Genomic DNA, 20,368 nt, shown 5'->3' on the forward strand with positions numbered 1-20,368 from the left:
ACTGTCAACATCGATAAGGGCCTGTAAGATGTCACACTCAACGCGTCTTTGCCCGGCTTCAACAGTGGCACCACCAGCGCCTCCCTCATTGACTCAGGTAGGCAACCTCGTTGGTTGGCCTCCGAGTACACCACCAATAGTTTTGGCGCTAGGACGTCAACAAATTTGGCATAAAACTCTATCGGCAAACCGTCCACTCCTGGGGTTTTGTTTCGAGCCATCTGTTTGATAGCTACTCTGACCTCTGCTAGCATTATAGGACCTCCCAGTTCCTTAGCATCCTCACTATCCAGCGCTGGCAACTGGAGCAAGGCCAAGTGTTCGCCTATCTCGTCCCTCCCTGCCTCCAGGTGACATTCATACAATCCTGTGTAATAGGACCGAAAGCACTCCAACACGGCTGACTGCGAGTAAAGTACCTCCCCCCCCTCTACTCTTATACTCATTATCGGGCACCCCCTAGGCTCAGGATCCGCAAGTTTGGCAAAGAGCGCACCTACTTTATCACGTTCCTCATGCACCCTTACATTATACAACTTATAGTCATAACACCGCAATCGTTCAGTTTCAGTCGCCACCACTTCCTTAGCCTCCACCAATCTCTCCTGCAGATCCGGCCGTTCAGGCCTCCGACGTTCCAGATCACGCAACGTCCCTTCCGCTTTCACTAAATCATTCAGGACAGTCGCCCGCACATTCGAGAACCCACCCATGCACACGCCCCTTACCACCACTTTCATCGCATCCCATTCTATGGAGCGTGACGTCGCGGAGCCCTCGTTCTCCGCAAAGTAGCGGTCAACGCCCTGTTGAACCATGTCACCAAACACCAGATCTTCCAGCGCCTCCGGCCGAAGCCGCCATGATGGGACCGCCGATCTAGCCCGTTGCCACTGCACTGACACCAATAAGGGGTTATGATCTGATATTGTCCTAGCCAGATACTCAGTATGCGTCACCGCCGCTGCCAACGTGCGACTACACAACACTGCGTCGAATCTAACATGTAGGTCGTGTATTGCAGAAAAGTAAGAGTAATCCCTCATCCCAGGATGCTGTGCCCTCCACACATCCAGCAGTCCCCACTCCTCCTGCCAACCATTCCTATGAGCCGCCAGCCTGCGCACCGGGGAGTCAACCAACGGCGGGTGCGACCTATCCAGTACCACATCAGTGATCGAATTAAAGTCGCCCCCTAATAAGACCGGGCCAGCTAAAAAGTGAGCCAGCGAGCTTGTTAAGCCATCAAAAAAACGTGCCTGGTCAGAATTGGGGGCATACACACTGCACAGGACCACCTCCCTCCCGTAAAGCCGCCCCGCCACCGCCACATATCTACCCTCAGGATCGACCCGCTGTGACGTGACTTCGAACGGAGTTCCTGCTCTCACCCAGATTAGGGTCCCTCTGGCAAATGCTGAATAGGTTGTGCCAAACACCTGACCCCGCCACCGCCTCTGTAGAGCTCCACATTTATTTTTAGTTAAATGAGTCTCTTGAAGCATAGCTATCTGTACACCCCGCCTCACCAGATACGCATGCACTTTATGGCGTTTCACCATCGTCTGAATTCCGCGAACATTCCATGTAATACATTTCACATTAGGTAACGACCCCACAGTAGACAGTTCTGAGCAATTCCACCATCAAATAGTTGTACCCCGCACTGCAGCAGTTGCTTCCCCCTACCCAATCGTCCCCCAAAACACCCCAAACCCCACACCCCAGGACAGGACCTATTAACCCAGCTTCAGCCCCGTTCCAAACCATCAAAACCACACACACACACTAATCTGCGGTCGCCACCACAGAAGGCCTTAGGGGCCACTAGAGGGTGATAGAGCACCGAACCAGGGCCAGCAGAGCTCCCCCCCCCCGCGCCCCCAGTCCCACCCTGTTGCCTCCGCCCCACACCTGACCATGAACCACAAGACCGGAGAGTCAGTCCCAACAGGCACCCCGGTGTAACTGGATGCTTCGGAACATCACTCATTAAACACTCCATCCGAAGTCTGTGGGGTAACCACCGGTCCCCCGGTACTCCCCGCCTACGAGTCATCGTCTCCAGATTTTCTTCCCTCCTCCTCCGAGGCCGACCCCTCCGACGTTCTCTCCTGCTGTGAACCTGTAATGTTCGCCGTCGCGGCCACAGCCCCTCTTTTGTCATCCGCCATCCGGGCCTCCTGCAAGGCCCTCTGGAGTTTGTTCCGCGAGCGTATGCGCTGCGATTTCCTGATCCGGATCGGTTTCGGTCTTTCCCTTCCGCTTTTATTCGTGCGATCTGTTCCAGCACGGTATGACTCCAGCCACGACCAAGCCTCGCGACCGATTCAAACTTGAGGACTGTCCTGGTTATATCTCGTTCAATATATATAAATAAATAAATATATATATATATATATATATATATATATATATATATATATATATATATATATATATATATATATATATATATCGTGAAATTTGAGCCATCTATCTCTGTTTTGAAAAAAATGTGACATGGAAGTATGAAGCCGATCATTCAATGGTATACGTTATATGGGTATTTTCATACTTTTTTATATCTTCTTGTTTTCGTGCTCTATCCAGTGTCTGATGCTGCATGAAGAAATGGGACGATACATCAGACCATTACATTTTTGAAGACTGCTAGAATCCCCTTACCTATATTTTCCGATATTTGTTATGTGATAAAATACCACATTATGATGAGATTCACCTTTTACGGTTCATACTATCATTTTTCAAATATTTGCCTTTTGTCCTTACTATTCGTTGCCACTAGGTAATCTTTACTGTTCTTTTTATATACTCTGTAAATGGCATTACAGTTCTGCTGTGAAGAGGTGACATAGGAACATATAATTGATAGAGAACAAGAGAGAACGATACGTATGTGAAGAGACTGAAGCCATTGTGCTGGATGAGACTGGAAGCTTAGTGTCAGAATAAAATTAATGTATTGCACGGTATTGAAGCAAAGTGTTTTCAACTCTTTCCAGGAAAACGGCGGAAATCCTCCCCAAAAACGCTGCTTCTTAGTGAAGCTAGGAAGCAGTTACTGATCTACAGACTACCTCAGGTCCTCCGGCTGCACCTTAAGAGATTTCGGTGAGCATCATGGGGAGTTGTAGACCATATTTGATGGGCAGTGTGGGGTGGGGGGGCAGAGGGGGGGAGGGGAGGTGCTAGGAGTATATCAGTGTGATAAAGTTAAAAGTTTAAAGCTGGCATACAACTGTTTTCCTCTGGTTCTGCCAGAAGTCGGTTTTTGGACTAGTTCCATTACAGACCAAAAGTAGAATGCAGACACAAAAAAGTGATGATAGAAGCTAAACAAAGTTTTTTAATTCTTTTCTAACATTTAAGGTTTTCTCAGTTCTCCTTCTGTATGTATCATGTAAGACCCATCCTTTCTACCAGATATAGCTTGTTAGTGCAACATAATTCATATCCGTTATGAGTCAAGTCGTAATGTCTTTGATTTTTGATTTTGTCAGTTATCTGGCTCTATGGTTGATTGGTTATACGTTTCTGATGGTGTGTTGCAGTCACTCATGACACAGTTGGGGGTGCTCCATTTTGGTTGCTCCCTCCTCAGTCACCTAGTTTTGGAATCCTATTAATCCTAGCCCTTGTGACCCATGTTTATTGTTTTAGGTGGTCAGGACGTAATCACAGAGAGAAAATTGGGGTCCATGTCTTCTTTGATCAGGTATTGAACATGGAACCTTATTGCTGTGGCGAAACCCCTGCTTCCCCTGACAAAGAGACATTTGTTTATGACCTCTCAGCTGTGGTGATGCATCATGGGAAAGGCTTCGGTTCAGGACACTACACTGCATACTGCTACAATACAGAAGGAGGTATGTGCCTGGTTATCTGTAGCAGACTGATTCTAACCTGTTCGTTTAAAGTGGAATCAATGGAAAATTGTACCCCTTTTGTAACTTATTTGTGTTCGTTGTCGACTCTCACCAATATGTATTAGACCTACTTATTTCAGTCTTTCAGAGAACCTAGGTCATTTTTGGTCCACTGGTGCTCAAGATGCTAGGTGGGTTCATGTGCAGTGTCTCCCAAGGATGCTTGACCAGCTCTTGAGTGCTGTCTCCTAAAGAATCTAGGCAAGCTTCTGCCTGCGGATTCTCGCAGCCTGTACAATAAGTCTTCAAAAGAATGTTGGGGTAAGTTTTTTCCCTAGATGAGCAACAACAGCTTATGCCTTTGTTCTCAAAGAGAAGAAGACCGCATATATGTAGTCATGATTCCATCGAAACAAGGCAGCTTATCTCTGCTGTCGCTCTGAGAAACTTAGCCTCCTTTCCATGTCATGCAATCACCCTTCTGATATTCTTTGCTCCGCCTCATCCCTCTAAGGAGGTCCCATCGGTGGGACCCTAACAGATCATTCAATTAGCATCAGAAGAACAAATTACTTATCGTTGTTAGTAACTTGTTCGATCTTTCTGGTAGATACTTCACCTAACTGCACATTTATCACTGACCCTCCCGCCCCTGTTCGGTGAAGTGGACTCTTCTATCTTCAAAGGTCCCAATCTGCATATTGATGGTACCGTTTGGCTCTGCGACTGAGTGCGCAGACAGCCTAGAAAGCAACTCACATCCGCGTACATGGTTGGCACTTATATGCAGCTGTGCTCATCACTCCCGGAGCAGATCAACATCTGCATGGAACTGCTCAAAGCCAACTTATGGCTCACAGGAGAACTTACTGTCGGCTGAGGATTATTCACAAAATGAGCAATCTTCTGGTAAGATGGAGTATCCAACAGAAAGATTGTTACCAGTGGTAAGTGACTTAGGGCCATATGTATCAAGCACATTCGCAAACGCCGAAATTCGCAGAATTGCGAATTTGCCAAATGGTATCTATAAAGGAAAATCTGGTGCAAAACAAGGAATCGCAAAATGTGCAATTCCTTATTTTGCAATTGCATTTAAGGAATCGCGTTTGTCCGCCCTAGAGCCATCCAAGCCATCAAATACCCCCAACAGCAAACGTAGCGGGTCATGTAGAACTTCCCATCCCAGGGCCTGCGTTCGCACCCACTCCACCCCCCCCCCCCCCCAAACGGCGCAAAAGCTGGACAGCTCCATACCATATTGGCTGGGGCGGAGGCACACCGTGCATATGCTGGAGAGGGTATCAACTGGGCCTGGAATAGACGAGTCGGGGTGTGATAAGCCGCATGCAGGTAATAAAGTTGGACTAGAAGCAGCTTGGAGGATGTGGTTAGGGTCTTAGGCGCCATAAGAGCATCTCTCCAGTCTGCCTCCTCTAGGGGGCCCAGCCAGCCCTCCCAGCGAGCCGATCTAGGGAAGCGAGACCATTGTTCACCGGGGTCCGATAAATAAGGGATTCCAACCCCCCCGCACCCCCCAGATCTCCCATCATCACCTGAGCCTCCAGCGGGCTGAACTCTGCAAGGGAGACAGGTGGCGAGACGTGTGTGTGGAGGGCGTGTCTGAGTTGTAGGTATTTATAGTGTTGGAAGTGTGGAAGGGCATGCCGCTGTTGCAGGTCCGCGAAGGAGCGAACGTGGTCTCCCACCCAGACATCCCCGAGCACTGATATTCCGATGAGGTCCCACCGGCGAAACACCTGCAGAGACGAGACCTCCTGCATCCAGGACCGGTGCCAAAGTGGCGTCTGCCGAGTAAGTTTCCGATCCCACCGCATGTGGCGAAGAGCCGCACGCCAGGCCAAAAAACACCGTCCTGGTGACCGAGGGCAGGGCCTGTGGCACTGGGCTACCATATAAAAACGCCTGGATCTGCGGGAAGTCCGACGTGCTGAGTTCCACGCGGTATGCCGGGTCAGACTAGCCGCCTGCATACCAATCGTGGATGACAAAGAGCTTTGTGGCCAGGTAGTAGAGATGGAGATTGGTCACCCCCATACCGCCATCAAAGGGGGGAATACAACAATGCGCCAGAGATAAGCGTGATCTCGCCCCTCCCCAGAGAAACTGGGTGAGGAAACCGTCCAGCTCGTGGAACCAACTACCCGGGAGGTGGATGGTAGTGTTTTGCAGTATGTAAAGAAAACGGGGGAGGACCATCATTTTGAAGAGTGCACTCCTACACAGGGGGTTTAGTGGGAGGGTCTGCCACCTCTTGAGATCCGCCCGACCAGAAGCGTAACATTCAAAGCCCATTCGAGTTCTGGCAGAAGAGCTATCCCAACACCAAAGTATTTGACCGAGTGTCTCCTAAGGGGGATATCTGACTGCCAGTCATAGCAGTCTCTGGAGGGATGTAGGGGGCCAACGTTGACTTCGCCAGGTTGAGGCGGAGTCCGGAGACCCGCTCAAAAGCAGCAAGAGCCGTCAGGCACCTGGGGCCCGAGCTATCCGGGTCTGCCAAATAGAGTACAACATCGTCAGCATATAGGGCTATCTTATCCACCTGGCTCGAATCCCAGGCCCATCCGCGAATAAGCGGGTCTTGTCGGATGAGGGCTGCCAGGGGTTCCATCGCCAGCGCAAATAAGAGGGGCAAGAGCGGACACCCCTGACGCGTACCCCGTTGGATCGGGAATGCCTCAGAAAGCTCCCCATTAATGAGTACTCGGGCTCTGGGATTAGTGTATAGCACTCTGATCAGATGGCGGAACGAGGGACCGAAACCCTTCCTGTCCAGCACACCTTGCAGGTAATCCCAATTCACCGTATCAAACGCCTTCTCGAATTCTAAGAAGAGCAATGCCAAGTACAGGGTTAAACGCTCTCTGTGGGCCAGAGCCAGGTGGAGCTGACCAATGCAGTGATGAGTACCACTGGCAGGCATGAACCCACATTGGTCGGAGTGAACAAGGTCCTGCAGGAGGTGTCGGAGTCTCTGAGCCAAGACGGTGGCAAAGATCTGGACCTCCGTGTTGATCAGTGAGATTGGACGGTAGTCACACAGTTCAGGGAGGGCGGCTGCGTCTTCGGAATAACCACTATCGTGGTGACATCCGTCTCGGGCGGGAATGACCCTGTCTCCACCACATGGCGGAAAAGAGCCACCAAATGGGGGGGCTAAAATATCCCGAAAGGCCGCATAGTACTCCTGCGGGTACCCATCTGGACCAGGCGTCTTCCCAGGGTGCAAGAGCGAGACCACGTCCTGGATTTCCTCCAGGGTGAAGGGGCGGTCCAAGGCTTCTGCAGTCTCTTGAGGGAGATACAGCAGTCGGGTACCAGTCCCGTCCAACAAGACATCCAGCGAAGCGCCCGGGGAACGAATGGTGTAGAGGGACGCGTAGTAAGCAGCAAAGGTTTGTGCGATGGCCGAGGATGTCACTTGAAGGGCCCCGGTGTCCGAGCGGACCTCCGGAATAATACGGTTGACTCTGGAATAGGACACAAGGTTGTGGAGGAGCTTGCCATTCTTGTCACCCCACCCATAAATACAGGCCACCGACGAACGCCAAAGCATCATAGCAGATTCCAACAAGATCCGGCAGATCTCCTCACGTATCACGTCAAGTTGCCGGGAGGCATCTCTCGCGTCATTAGTGAGTTGAGCTGCTTCAAGTTGTGCCGCCCGGGATTCCAGCTGAACAAGTTGGGCTGTCTGCTCCGATCGTTTCGCATGGACCAGTCCTCTGGCCACCCCCCCGGATAACGGCCTTGCTCGCCTCCCACGGCATCCCCGGCGAGGGAACCGAGCCCGTATTGGTGGAAAAAACATCGCACAACTCCTGACCGAGTGACTCCACCATTGCAGGGTCCTGCAAGAACCAGGCATTTAGCCGCCAAGTCGTTCTCGGGCCCGTCGGAGGAAATCCGAGATGGGAGAGTGGTCTGAGATCCCCCTGGGCAGTATCGCGGCCCCAGAAACTAGCTGGCAGTCTGTGGCCAGCATCAGAAGAAGGTCGATTCGGGAGTGAGTATGATGGGCTGCTGACGTGTGGGTGTATTGTTCCCCACGGGGGTTCCAAACCCACCACACGTCACAAAGACCAAGGGCTGAGGACCAGCCAGAAAGGAGCTTCGCGGAGGCAACACGGGCGGCGGATGGGATCCCCGTGTATCGCGCAGGGGCTACAGAACGGCGTTAAAGTCACCTCCCACCACCATAAGACCCTGCGGGAGAGAGGAGATCACTTGTGTAAGGTGGCGAAGTGTTGGAGGCAGAAGTGGGGGAGGAATGTAAAGACATAGGAGGCTCAAGGGGCGCCCCTCAATGGTTCGAGCGACGGGACATAGCGACCCTGCGCATCAGTCTCAGCTGTAGTTAGGGTAAAGGGGAGCCCTTTCATAAGTAAAATAGCCACTCCCTGGGAGCCCTGTGTAAAACCAGAGTAGCAGACCCTGTCAAACCCATAGCGAGCTAGGAAATTGCATTGTGTACCCAGGAGATGCGTCTCTTGGAGAAAGAGAATGTCCGGCGCGTGGCGGTGAGCGGCGCGGAGGACAGCCGTATGTTTAATTCGGTCCAAGAGGCCATTAACATTCCAGGAGAGTATGTGGATAGGTCTAGTGAGAGTGTAGGTCATCTAAGGGAATGGACTGCGGAGGGGCGGATAACTACCTGGGACCCTACCCACCCGGAGTCAAACTCCCACCTTGAACCTGAGCTCAGAAGCGGAGCCATGGAAGGTGGCGAGCTGCACTTCAACTGTAAAAACCAAAGAAGGAGGGAATTCAACCTTCGACAGAACCCCCCCATGGCGGCCCGTAGGCGGCCAAAAATAACAAACTGTGGGGGGATGTGATCTGTGTGTCAACTGTGAGTCAGCCAGGGATACATAAAGATGGATAGATGGATGGGTTTTTATATAGCGCAATATCATAAGTACCAAGAAGAACTGCAACCAGCGGCCCGTAGGCGGCTAAACAAAACAAACTGTCGTGGAACAACGGTCCCCCGCCCCTCCCAACTCCCCCCACCCTACACATCTGAAGTGGAAGCAGCTGTCGCCCAAAACCCCAATTACTAACTAAACCACAGAAAGGTGATTCGCTACTCTAAAACGGTTAGCAAGCAATCAGTCAAGAGCATGGCTGAGTCGGACCCCCCTCCATATATAAGGATGCATGCCCACAATAGATAAGCATGGAGTGGATTATTTTATTTTTTAACTAAAAGGGAGCTCAAAAGTTAATTTGTCTATATGATAATGTTCGTCTGCTGACATTTCTTCCTCCACTTACTTTAAAACCTTATAAATCCTCATGATTAATCACCTTTAATAATGGGGTCTAACGTCTCTATTTTGTTGGGCAGCAAAAAGAGAATACAGATAGAAACAGAAAATACCTATTGTGTTATGGTAGATAATGCTTTTAAAAAATATCCACTTCAAATTGGCACAATTACATATTTATTTTAACCCCTTTAGAGCTTGTAAATAAACCTCCCCAGTGCTGCGCTGTCCATTGGAACTAGTGCTGAATGGACGTCCAACGGTCGTGCGCAGCACTGGGGAGGTAGTGGTCGTGACGACCGTTGGCCGACGGCAGCAATTAAGGGGTTAAAGGGTAGCTAATTAAACCTTGAATGTTTATTCTAAGGAAGCCGCAGTTTTTAAAACCTTCGTAACCCTGCTTTTTTTTCTTGTTCAAATCATACTATTGATATTTTCCTTCAAACCGAGGTACAGTTACAACTGAAATCTCATTTCCACATCCCTCCACCTTTTTTCCACAAGGGGAAGTACAGTGCTCTTCATCACTTGTGTTAGACACGTTGAGCAAATTCAACTACACTAATTTAGTTGCACTTCCTATCTATATTTTTACCTATGCAGCAATAAAGTAACCAAGTACATGAACAAATTTAATTAATTGAGACTTGCTGGACATAGCAAATCCCTGTTTTCAAGGATCAAAGTTTTCAAAACGTCGATCCCTGTACTTCTCTGAATTGTTTCTCTCACTTTAATAGCTTTAGAATAGAGTTTAGGCACCAGTATTTGCTATACATTGGTTTACCACACCACAATAGTCTGCAAATTGTGTTGGTCCAACATTGTTACTATTGAGATATTAGCCAACAGAGAACCATATAACCGTAGTCATCTGACCTGTCCTAGGATACCTTCTATGAGTTTCAATAAATTTCTACCACAGCTATAGATTTTCCAACATGGTCTTCCACTAACTGACATCCCCAGCAAACTGTTCAAGTTGGACCATATTCCCTCCAGTGTGCATCACTTCTGTTCTTATCACTTGGTGTTAACTGAAGTGGGAGCTGGGATAGCACAAAAACAATGTTTACTGATACTGTTGTTATAGGGTAATTCCTGATTGATTTCTTCCAGTCTCAGGATCCTTTTTACAGGTTTTTCTGTGCACCGAGTGGCTACTCTACTACCTGTGGCTGGGCCGAGCTAGTTAGATTACATGGCTGATATCAGTCCCTTAGTGAACCTAACTGGCTGAAGAGTGTTCTCAAACCTTGTTGGTTGTCTAATTGCTGCTTATAATTTTCTTAGCTGTTAGTGTTTACATTATAAATACGTTATCCTATGTTTGTGACAGAAGCCAAACTTCCCCTGCAACTAGCAGAGAAACCGAGATGGATTTCATAAACACACACGCACCACACCACACCACACCACACCACCACACCCAACCCCTCCTTCTCTCAAAGGCCTAGAAGCTCACTTTATCATTCCTAGGAAAATAACTAGATTATTTGTTTAATTCTCCACACTTGCCTGTCCTATTTCTCCAACACAGATTCTGTTTCAAGATCTGTCAGCGTAGTTTAGACTGCCAGATTATACTCCATTGAAATCTGCTAGCTGACCCCTATCCATGCGCCACCAACTGTTTTCACTTCGAATTCAGACCTGGGTTACTTTAAAATACAGAGCAGTGTTAGTAATCCATCTCTCCTTTTTGATCTGGTGGATAAACAGTCTTTCTCCTCCCTTCCACCTCAGTGTCTGATTAATCCCTCAGAAACAGAATGTTCGTATTTTGGGAATTCCGTAAGTCCCTTTTATGGATGCATGGTTGGATTTCAATAGGGCCTGGAAAGAACATGGGTGAGTGTAGGAAAATATTAATCTTAATAACATTGATTCTTTACGTACCTGATACTGTCAACATAGTCTATAGGTTCTCTCCTAAAATTATAGATGAATTGAGGAATTTTGTGTATAGCTTGCCCAGATCATTAGGATTCCTAAGCTCAGTTACTTTTTAGGTCTCGCCTAGACAGCGCGCATGCTCTGCTCTAGGAAAGGGCCTTTAGCAATGGGTATTCACTTTTGAAGCACTACACTCGTGCTTATGTGCGGCATCCACCTTGCAGGAGCGAGCAGCGGCGCGGACACATTAATTACAAACATATGGCCGCTGCTCGCTCCCGCAAGGTGGATGCCGCCCCAAGCACAAGTGCAGTGCTTCAATTCCACATTACCACCGGCACTGCCCTCCAAACTTTCCTGGCTCAGCCACTTCCTCACTGTCTTTTTCCGTTGGCAGCGCCTCAATGGCAATATAGGATAAAATTACATGGCTATTCATATACAGTACATGCCCCAAGAAAGTAAGCGGTGTCCTCAAATCCAATTTGAATTCCATCTGACAGCCTTGTCTAGCACATTTACTTTTATCACACAAGAAACGTTCTGGCTGATCCCTCTATCATTGCTTTCTGTTAGTTAACAAGCTTTTTTTCTAGAGCATTCTGAGTGTATTCTGCATTCTGCAATAAGAATGAATGCCGGCTTACACTTTCGTGTCGAAGGGAGCATAGTCAACCTTGAATAGTACGCTTGAAACTAAAGCACCAGTAGTATTAATGGGTCGGACCCAGAGCCCACATATGCCCTGAAAAATGTTAATTCCAGCCCTGCATTACGCAGGGCAAGCAAAGTATGTTATCTTCCCAGGAAAACTTACAAAAAATAGTGGAAAACGGTGCAATTTACAGTAAATTTTATTAACGTAAATTGAATATGTATATACTGGTTTTCTTAAGGAAACTCAAATATTCTAATACTCCAAGATTCACCACAATACACAGAAGCAATATGTCCCAGAGTAAGCAACGCATATGTAAATAAAACAAAATGCCCAGTGCCCCATGGAAACAGTGCATAATTGATATAGGTCACACTGAAAAAATAGGTGCCCCTTAATAATCAAATGTCAAGAAAAATGACACCAGCTTAATATAAGTTGCCAAGAAACCATTACCATCATGGTACATGTGCCAGCCAACAAATCAAAATGTTTGTGGTAGATAATAAAATGCCATCAGCACTTCAAGCATATGGCCGGGTAATGCCAATATATAGCTGAGTGTTACTGAGCTATTTATTGGCATAGCCAATTTTATTAGGGTGCTGTTTAAGTATTTCACAAGTACACTCAAGCATACCAACTTGTCAAAGGGCGAATGGAAGGTCGGTTTAAACAGGCAGAGCTGGTCATTGTGCAAGGATATAGCTCACTGTGCCAAGCGGACTAAGCAGTTTATACAGAGGTTGAGGTTAATCATTACCCTCATGCTATGAGTCCCAGATACTCACACCCCACATAAAAGAACTCTCAATCAGGCCATGGGTAACATCATGATGTGTATCTACATTGTCTCAGTATATAAAGGATCAATGCTTTGACAGATTGGACAATGACCCAGTGTCAGGGGCTACTCCTCCACTAAGGCAGAGGAGCGTCACCTCACTGCTCAAAAGCTTAATACTGATAAGACAGAAGTCTTATTTTTTAACCAGAAAATCCCAATTTCCCCCAGCCTGTGGTGGCCCACAGTGCTTAACCCCTCGCCCACCCCTGTTCAATCGGCACGTAACCTTGGTTTTCAGTTTGATGATTCACTTTCTTGTAAAGCGCAAATCAACAAGGTCACCTCAGCCTGCTTTGCGAAACTTCGCATGATTAAAAAGATCATCCCTTACCTCCCCTTAGACGCCCGCAGAACAATCACTCAGGCCCTCATCACATCTCATTTAGACTATGCCAACAGCTTATACGCCGGTGCCCCTCAATATTTGATTGATCGTCTTCAGATCGTGCAGAATGCGGCAGCCAGACTGATCGGAAATATCCCCTACCGTCAGTCGGTTGCTTTATATCGCAAAGAGCTTCACTGGCTTCCCATTGCAAGCCGCATTCAATTCAAGATTCTCACCCTCGCCTTTCGTGCTATCAATGGCTTTGGGCCAGGATACCTGAAAAAGCGAGTGGTAATATCTCAATCAGTCAGATCACTAAGATCTAACAATTTACGTCTCTTGATTGTTCCACGCTTTCGACGATCCGGAATGGGCGGCAGAGGGTTTGGCGTAATGACTGCTAAACTATGGAACTGCCTCCCACCTGACCTCAGGTTTTGCCCGTCTGAACCCCTCTTCCGTAGCAAATTAAAAACTTGGCTGTTCTCCAGATCATGAATCTAGTCCTACAATTCGTCCTGTTCCGCTCCTATATTCCTGAGTTTCTGTTTTAGCGCCGGGACACCCCTCCGGGGGTAGCTGCGCGCTGTATAAGCTACTTAAATAAATAAATAAATAAAAGGAAGAATTAAATGATAATAACATATTGTTATTATCATTTTATTTTTCCTATTGCAGCCAGGGGCTCTGTTTCATGCTGGGGCAGGCCAAGCAGGGGTGAGGAGAGGTGGCACTCTCTAAGTGCGCATGTTTTGCTGGCCAAACTGTCATGCGCACTTTGCATGTTCCCACCAGGCTGTAATGCACAGCCTGGTGGGGAACATGTACAGGCTCCATGTCTCCATCTGAGTGTCGAACAGCGGAGCTCAGTCCAATCCCAATGCTGTATTGCAGCATTGTGATTGGCTTAGGGAAACCTGGCAGCCCGGGTGCTTCCAGCTGCTTTCTGCTGCTGGGACTGGAGACAGGAACAAGCATTGAAAATGCAATAGGTCTCGCCTTTTATTAAGTTAAAGCCATTTGCTTTGCTAATGGTATTGTATAGCGAAGCAAATGGCTTTAGCTTAATCAAAGGCGAGACCTATTGCATTTTCAATGCTTGTTGTATTAAGTTTTCCCACTAAAGATAAACGTCTCTACACAATGTAAAACTTTTGACTTACTAAAGTTTTTTTTGAACCCTGAAACGTAGGAGAAGGCCTGCAGTTCTTTAGATGGTTCCAGAAGCAGTGCACATTTTGTTACATTATATTTCTTCTTCCAAAGCATTTGACCTTGGGATTAGACCTTTTCCTAAATATTTTTGAATAATTTACCAAATCACATGTAAAAAGGTGACAGGGAATATCCTTGCTGCGTACCCTAGCCTAAGGTGATCGAATCTAAGAAACATTCACTTCTGTTTTGACCTTTGAACAGTGATGGCTGGCAGATATCCAGCTGATGGAAAGATCTTTTCTGCAATTAATCATACAATCCACGTGCATCTCTTATTTTACCCTCTCTCCCTGTCTACCAGCATGTTTTCTCACTTTATCAGATGCCTGCTTTCCCACCTTGCAATCTTTACTGATCAGTGTGTGAGAGGTCTAGGAATATGAATGCAATTACTTTGCTAGGACTTTTTGAAAATAACTTTTGCTTTATATTGAGCAAAGATACTGGTGTCTGAGGGGTGCTCCTCAGGAGGCTTCCCTGGTATTGATCTCAATTCACTTCTTTCATTTTTGTCACCTCTGCCATGCTGTGAAGATCCCTAAACACTACACTCTGCATATTCTGTTCACATTTTGACTAACATTGCCAGATTTTCGTTAAACAGCCTCATGTGAATCTTTTGGTGGGGATGTTGTTTTTCTAAAGTTTTAGGGGTGATTTAGAGTTTGGCAGACAAGGTACTCCATTGCAAATGTGACAGGAGGGCTGTTAACTTTTCGTCAGCAGAGCCTCCGTTGGCGCAGTTAGAGCCCCCGTTGGCATAGTTGATAGAAAGCTACCTCTGATGGCCCAATGGAGTAAAACCATCACACTGCCCACTCTATTTAGAGTGAACGGTCGGATGAGCTTTTTCTCCTGTCTGTCAGCACGAGGAAAATACTAGAAAAAAAAATAATGGCCCCTCCCGGAAAACTCACAGGGTGTGGGGTAATTAGTATTTTGCTTTTCAATTGCAAACCTTGACTTTTGTTGTTTATTATTGAAAGACAATAAAAATGTACGTTTTGTGGGTGGCCGTCAAAACTGGTGGCTGCTATCCACCAAACCTTTTGTACCTTGAGGAGACCGTCCTGGCGGCTCCTTTCAACATACAGAGATGGCTGGTGGTCCTTCTACTGTCCATCAGAGTGGTGGATGTTAAGTCTTCCACCACTTTGACTGACGGCACTATTTTCTCCAAGATCTAAAGGAGGCCTTTTGTATTGTTTTCATAGATTATCCGTAGAAACTTCATGAAATAATAGTGTTTAAGTGTTCTTTAAGTGGCATTTACAAAGTTTGTGTATCTTGTGTCTACAGCATTGTCATACTGTTGAGTGACCAGTTTACCAAAAATAAGTCAGTTTGAAACAGTACAAAAGATTTTCTTAAGACTGTTGCTGGTTATCAGTCTGCACAAAAGTCTAGTGAAGCTGCTGCCTCCATCAAATGAGCATTTTAAGTCTTTTTTTACTAAACTCCCACCAATCCATACGTCCTATGGAATAAGGAATAGGAGATGACGCTTATTAAGGCATGATTTCTCGCATGTATTGGCATTGAGGGGCATCTATTTCATCATCCTCAAAGAAGTCGAGGCCCTCCAGCTGTTTACTATCGACATTACTGTCTAATCATCAAATGCCAAGACTTTCAGTGCCCAAGATAGATAACCCCTGCATTTGTAGCATGTGTGGTTGTAGATACTACTGCCATCTAGTGTTGTGCTTGGATGTTGCAAGTTGTTTTTGTTCGATTAAGTCTTTTAGAGTCACGAGGGACCCGGTCACTCTTCCTTTAGTGGCTAAACGCATGGACATTGTGTAGTATTCTTGCATGATGTTTTATTCCCTGTGTTTCTCTGCTCTAACTGCTCAGCCTGTGTGTGTGTCTTCTGTATGGAATGTTGGTGAGTGGACCTTGAGTAGAATGCCTGGGTGACTGGATAGGAGTGACAGTTGGTGAGGGGGCTGAGCAGGTAGCAGGCTTCTCCTGGTGGGGCTGTTGACATCATCTTACAGGCTGCCCTACAGGACTTATATACCTGTTAATGATGACCTACCTGTTGATAAGGACTTATTGTTATCACCTGTTAATAAACCTACTTGGATTACAACTTACCAGTGTGTCATCATTACTACATTAATTTTGGCGACGAGTTGGAGACCTCCTCAAACTCTACAGTTGGTAATAATGCTTTCTACAACATGTTGGGAAAGAAGCTCCAACAGGGAGAAGACATCAGACTGAAACTATAGGAACAAGGCATAAAAAGGAGGTGCCATAAGATGAAAGAAAAAAACCCAAGGAGTCACAAAAGGAACAAAAGAAATTGGTACAGCACTCTCTGCAGCCCCACCATTGTCCATCAGATCGTACGGCCCCAACCCAAGCGTGCTGTATTCTGTGGCAACATCAACAAAATCTGCTTTTTCAAGTAAAGTATGCAACTATACCTATTTTATGGACGTTGCACACATTGACAAAGGGAACAGCTTGCCGACATGTGTGTGCTGGGAATGTAGTGTCTACAAACTGATTTGTTTTTCTGCATTGGAGCAAAAATGGAGTACCATGTTGAGTCACCATGATGATAAGTTTTCATCTGGTATTTGTCTGTGCGCTACATGGGAAGTGCCTGTTAAATGTGTTGTCTCTGGCAAACTGCATCTAAAGACATGAGGTGTCTACACATGTATTGCAGCTTGCACTGGAACTGTGGTCTCTGCACATGGAGACTTAATCCCAATGGACTTTTGGAAACCATTACACAGGCTACAGGGTGTGTTTCCTTGCTGTGCCTGGCTGATTGCAAGTTTGACTGAAGAAGTGTTTGGGACAAAACAGCAGAGGTGTTTTTTGTGCTCAACAGGGCTTACTGAGATGCTTCATTTGTCTTAGACATGTCAAAAGCTATGGAATGCTTCTACTTGCTCTTGGGTATGCTCTCACCATCTGGAGAAATTAATTCAGGTGAGACATTGTCCATCTTTGTATGTTGAGCTACGCTGAGACCTCTTGTCTCCAGTTTTACCCGACGGTATTTTTATATTTGAAAATATGTAGCTCGAGACTAGTACTGCACGTGCTTACCTGAGTGAAGTTGCTTGGTTGCATGAGTTTGTCGTCAACTTTCGAATCTCCTCTGTGACGTGTTTTCATCTACGTGGGACAGTCCGCTGCTGTGCAACGCCTGGAAGCACGCTGTGACCGCGAGCCACCCAATGCGGCGTCAGTGAGCGTGCTGCCATCTTGGGATTGTATGCTGCACTTTACACGCATATGGAGGGGAGTTCCAGTTTGTTTATGCCAACCGCGTGTGGTGAGGAGTCATTACCGGCAGCAGTCTTTGAGCATGGCTCCCAATTTGTTTTTCTTCTACACTGAGTGACGCTTTTGACCAAGATTGGTCTCACAACCAAAAGGTTATTGTCGTGAGCATGTTGCAACAACGCAGGTACATTTCCTCTTTTGGATTTGTAAGAACATTTGTGCACAGTCGGGGCAAGAATGATCTCTCTTTGAAATGGAGTCAGGTGTAGTGGTCTTATGGACATTGCAGTATACTCCCCTATTAATAACTGATGCTAACTTGTGTGTGACAACGCTCACAGGTGTATCTCTAACAGGTGTTGACTACCCCTGTTATTGACTGTTGCTCATTCATGCGTGAGATTGCTTACAGGTTTTCACTTTGGGATGAGTTGTTTCAAGTGGATGGCAGTTTTAAATAATGGTCGTTCATCTATATGTTGAACATTGTTTTATTGTGTTTAAATGACTGTGTTTACCAATTTGTGTTTACATTACAGACTACAGCTGGGGTGCACTAGCAGAGAGTGTGCCTTGTTTGCCGACATTCGCACTATTTGGGTGAGAGATCGCTCATCAGCATGTTTGTATTTTTTTTGCAAACTTCCCAGATTTTACAGCCTTCATGTATAGTGAGATAAGTTTAGCTAATTATTGCAGATTTTGTAAAGTTTATTTCAATATGTTGTATTCCTTACATTGGGATTGGATGGAGTTTATTAAAATATTCACACTTTGTAGTACAGTACCCTTACATGAAGGTGGGCTCTAAGGGTTGTTTTTCCCTTTTTGACTTGTTGCAAGGAGACATTTTCCTTGTGTGTGTAAGACACCTTGTGCTGCACGTTTTTTTGTTAGTTGCAGGGTTGCCTGTGTGCATAAGACAAAATGTGCTGCACGTTTGTTTTTATTGTGAAGGTTTTTTACCCTAATTGCCTCTTTGTATGAGAGCATTTTTTAACGTTGTTGTCCCTTGTAATGGTGAGGGCAGGATATTGGGTTTTAGTCCCTTTAGTCCACAAGACTTGTCTCTCTACATGGAGAGGATATACGTACTTGGTTGTCCCTTGGTTATTTAGGGGGCAGGATATTGGGTTTCAGTTCCCTTAGTCCACATGACATTTTGATGTATATTTATTTTACATATTTTAGGAGGGGGATGGGTATTGTATTTAGGTTCCATCTTTACCTCTCATGATGCAGAGTTTCCGTCATCCCTGGGTCTAGATGATGTGGACTTTGTTTTTCCTTCATCTTTGGGTTGTGGACTATTTATTATTGCTGTATTTTTATGTTTATAGTTTAATGCAGTAGTTCCCAAACTGTGCGCCGCGGCACCCCTGTGCGTCGCAAAAACTAGCCAGGGGCGCCGCGGTCCCAGTAGCTGAGCAGAGCACATTATGAAATGCAGACCCGAGTGCACTTTGTCAGGCGCCCACTTACTGGCACTTAGTGACACACTTGCATGCAGGGAGCATTAAAGCAGGCAGCTTTCAAATGTGTTCTGCTTCAGCAACTTTCCCTTTCACCACAAGAGGGAGCGCTGTCTGTTTGTGCGTTGTCCTGTAGAAGAGCCAGTCTCTCAGCCATCGGTGCATATTAGGGCTATGGGTGCTTTCCGGATACTAACATGCACTGATCAACTGGTAACCACCAAAGAACTCTGGATTGATTTGATAATCTGAAGCAGAAATGTACAGACGGATACAGGATGCAGGTAGCATGTCATTTTGTGAAAAAAATGCTTATGCTCAGCTTTACAAAAGAGAGAATGGCGTCCGTGCTGTACCAGGTGGCCTCACAGCGTCCGCAGAACCCGCTCTTGCTTTCTCTTTTAAGGCAGAGGAGTTAATCAAAACTTTTCACTCCGAAAAGTACAGGAAATGTACTCCACTAGATCCAGATAAGGGAGATGTTTATCAAACAGGCAGGGTGCTGCCAAGCTGGAATTGCCTTACTGCCTGCTGTGTGTGAGTATTTCATTTTCAGCATTGTTTCGGTTATTTGTTGTTAATTTGCAATTCCTAAAAGCAAGTGCTCATAGCAGTGTATGTATCGATGCAGAAACACTTTCCCATTGTTTGATATCTTACTCTGGTAATAGTAAGGTTGCAGTCCAAGGGTATTCACTAACAAAGTTAAAAAAAAGTATAAAGCAAGCATGAACTGGTAGCAGTTATGAGCAGTACAGTGAGAACCTGGTAGCAGTGCAAAGCAGATGGTCTTCCTACAGAGTATTTACAAAAAATAAAGCCGATTGGGGTGAACTATGGAGCAATGAATTAGGGTGGGGATGAACGCACAGGGATGTTGGGGAGGAAGGGAAGAAAACCATGGCCCCTTGTGGGATGCTAAACGGCAATTGAAAAACATTTCTCTGTCAGCAGTGGAAGGTTGCAAATTATCCAATAAAAAGGATGGTAAAGAAGGAAGGCACAAGTAGTGTGACAAATAGAAGAACAGGGAAGAAAATCACCAAATGAGTGCCATTGGTATGAGACTAAAAGTGAAGATGCAAGCTTACAGTTCAGTGAGTACGGAAATGCTATATAGTAGTGCTTATTGTGGAACTGTAAGAGGGAGAGATTTGATGTGAGTGGGTATAAAAATGGACAAATAAGGCACAGGAAGACTATGGAAAGTGGAGCATGTGAGGCAGTGGTTTCCAAACTGTGTCCCTGGCTGGTTTAGGCTACATCTGTCCAGCTCCAGGCTGAGCGCTCACAAACAGCAAACTGATGCAGTCACGCATGGCCAGAGAGCGCAGAAATATTGTGAAAAGCGATAGTAGACATATCCTTGCATTGCACGCACTATTCTCCAAACATTCATCCTAGTTATCTTGAGGGATACCACTCTTACATCCCCCGTCAAAAGTAAGTAATGTAATGGGGAGCCACCGCCAACATTCAATCGGTCAAGGGAGCCCTGGGTCAAAAAAGTTTGGGGACCACTGGTTTAATGCAT

At 46.3% G+C, this 20,368-nt stretch overlaps 1 protein-coding gene across 3 annotated transcripts in view; it reads left to right on the forward strand.

The window, feature by feature from the left end:
- USP49 (ubiquitin specific peptidase 49) overlaps positions 1–20,368 on the forward strand; it is a 758,970-nt gene that overhangs the window by 312,195 nt on the left and 426,407 nt on the right. For all 3 annotated transcript variants that reach the window (XM_078644724.1, XM_078644727.1, XM_078644726.1), the window contains 2 exons: positions 3,006–3,114; positions 3,664–3,869. In XM_078644724.1, coding sequence (XP_078500850.1) covers positions 3,006–3,114; positions 3,664–3,869 — 315 coding nt within the window. The remainder of the gene's footprint in view (positions 1–3,005; positions 3,115–3,663; positions 3,870–20,368) is intronic.

Source organism: Lissotriton helveticus, chromosome 5_1 (genome assembly GCF_964261635.1).
Source record: "Lissotriton helveticus chromosome 5_1, aLisHel1.1, whole genome shotgun sequence".
Lineage (NCBI taxonomy): Eukaryota > Metazoa > Chordata > Amphibia > Caudata > Salamandridae > Lissotriton > Lissotriton helveticus.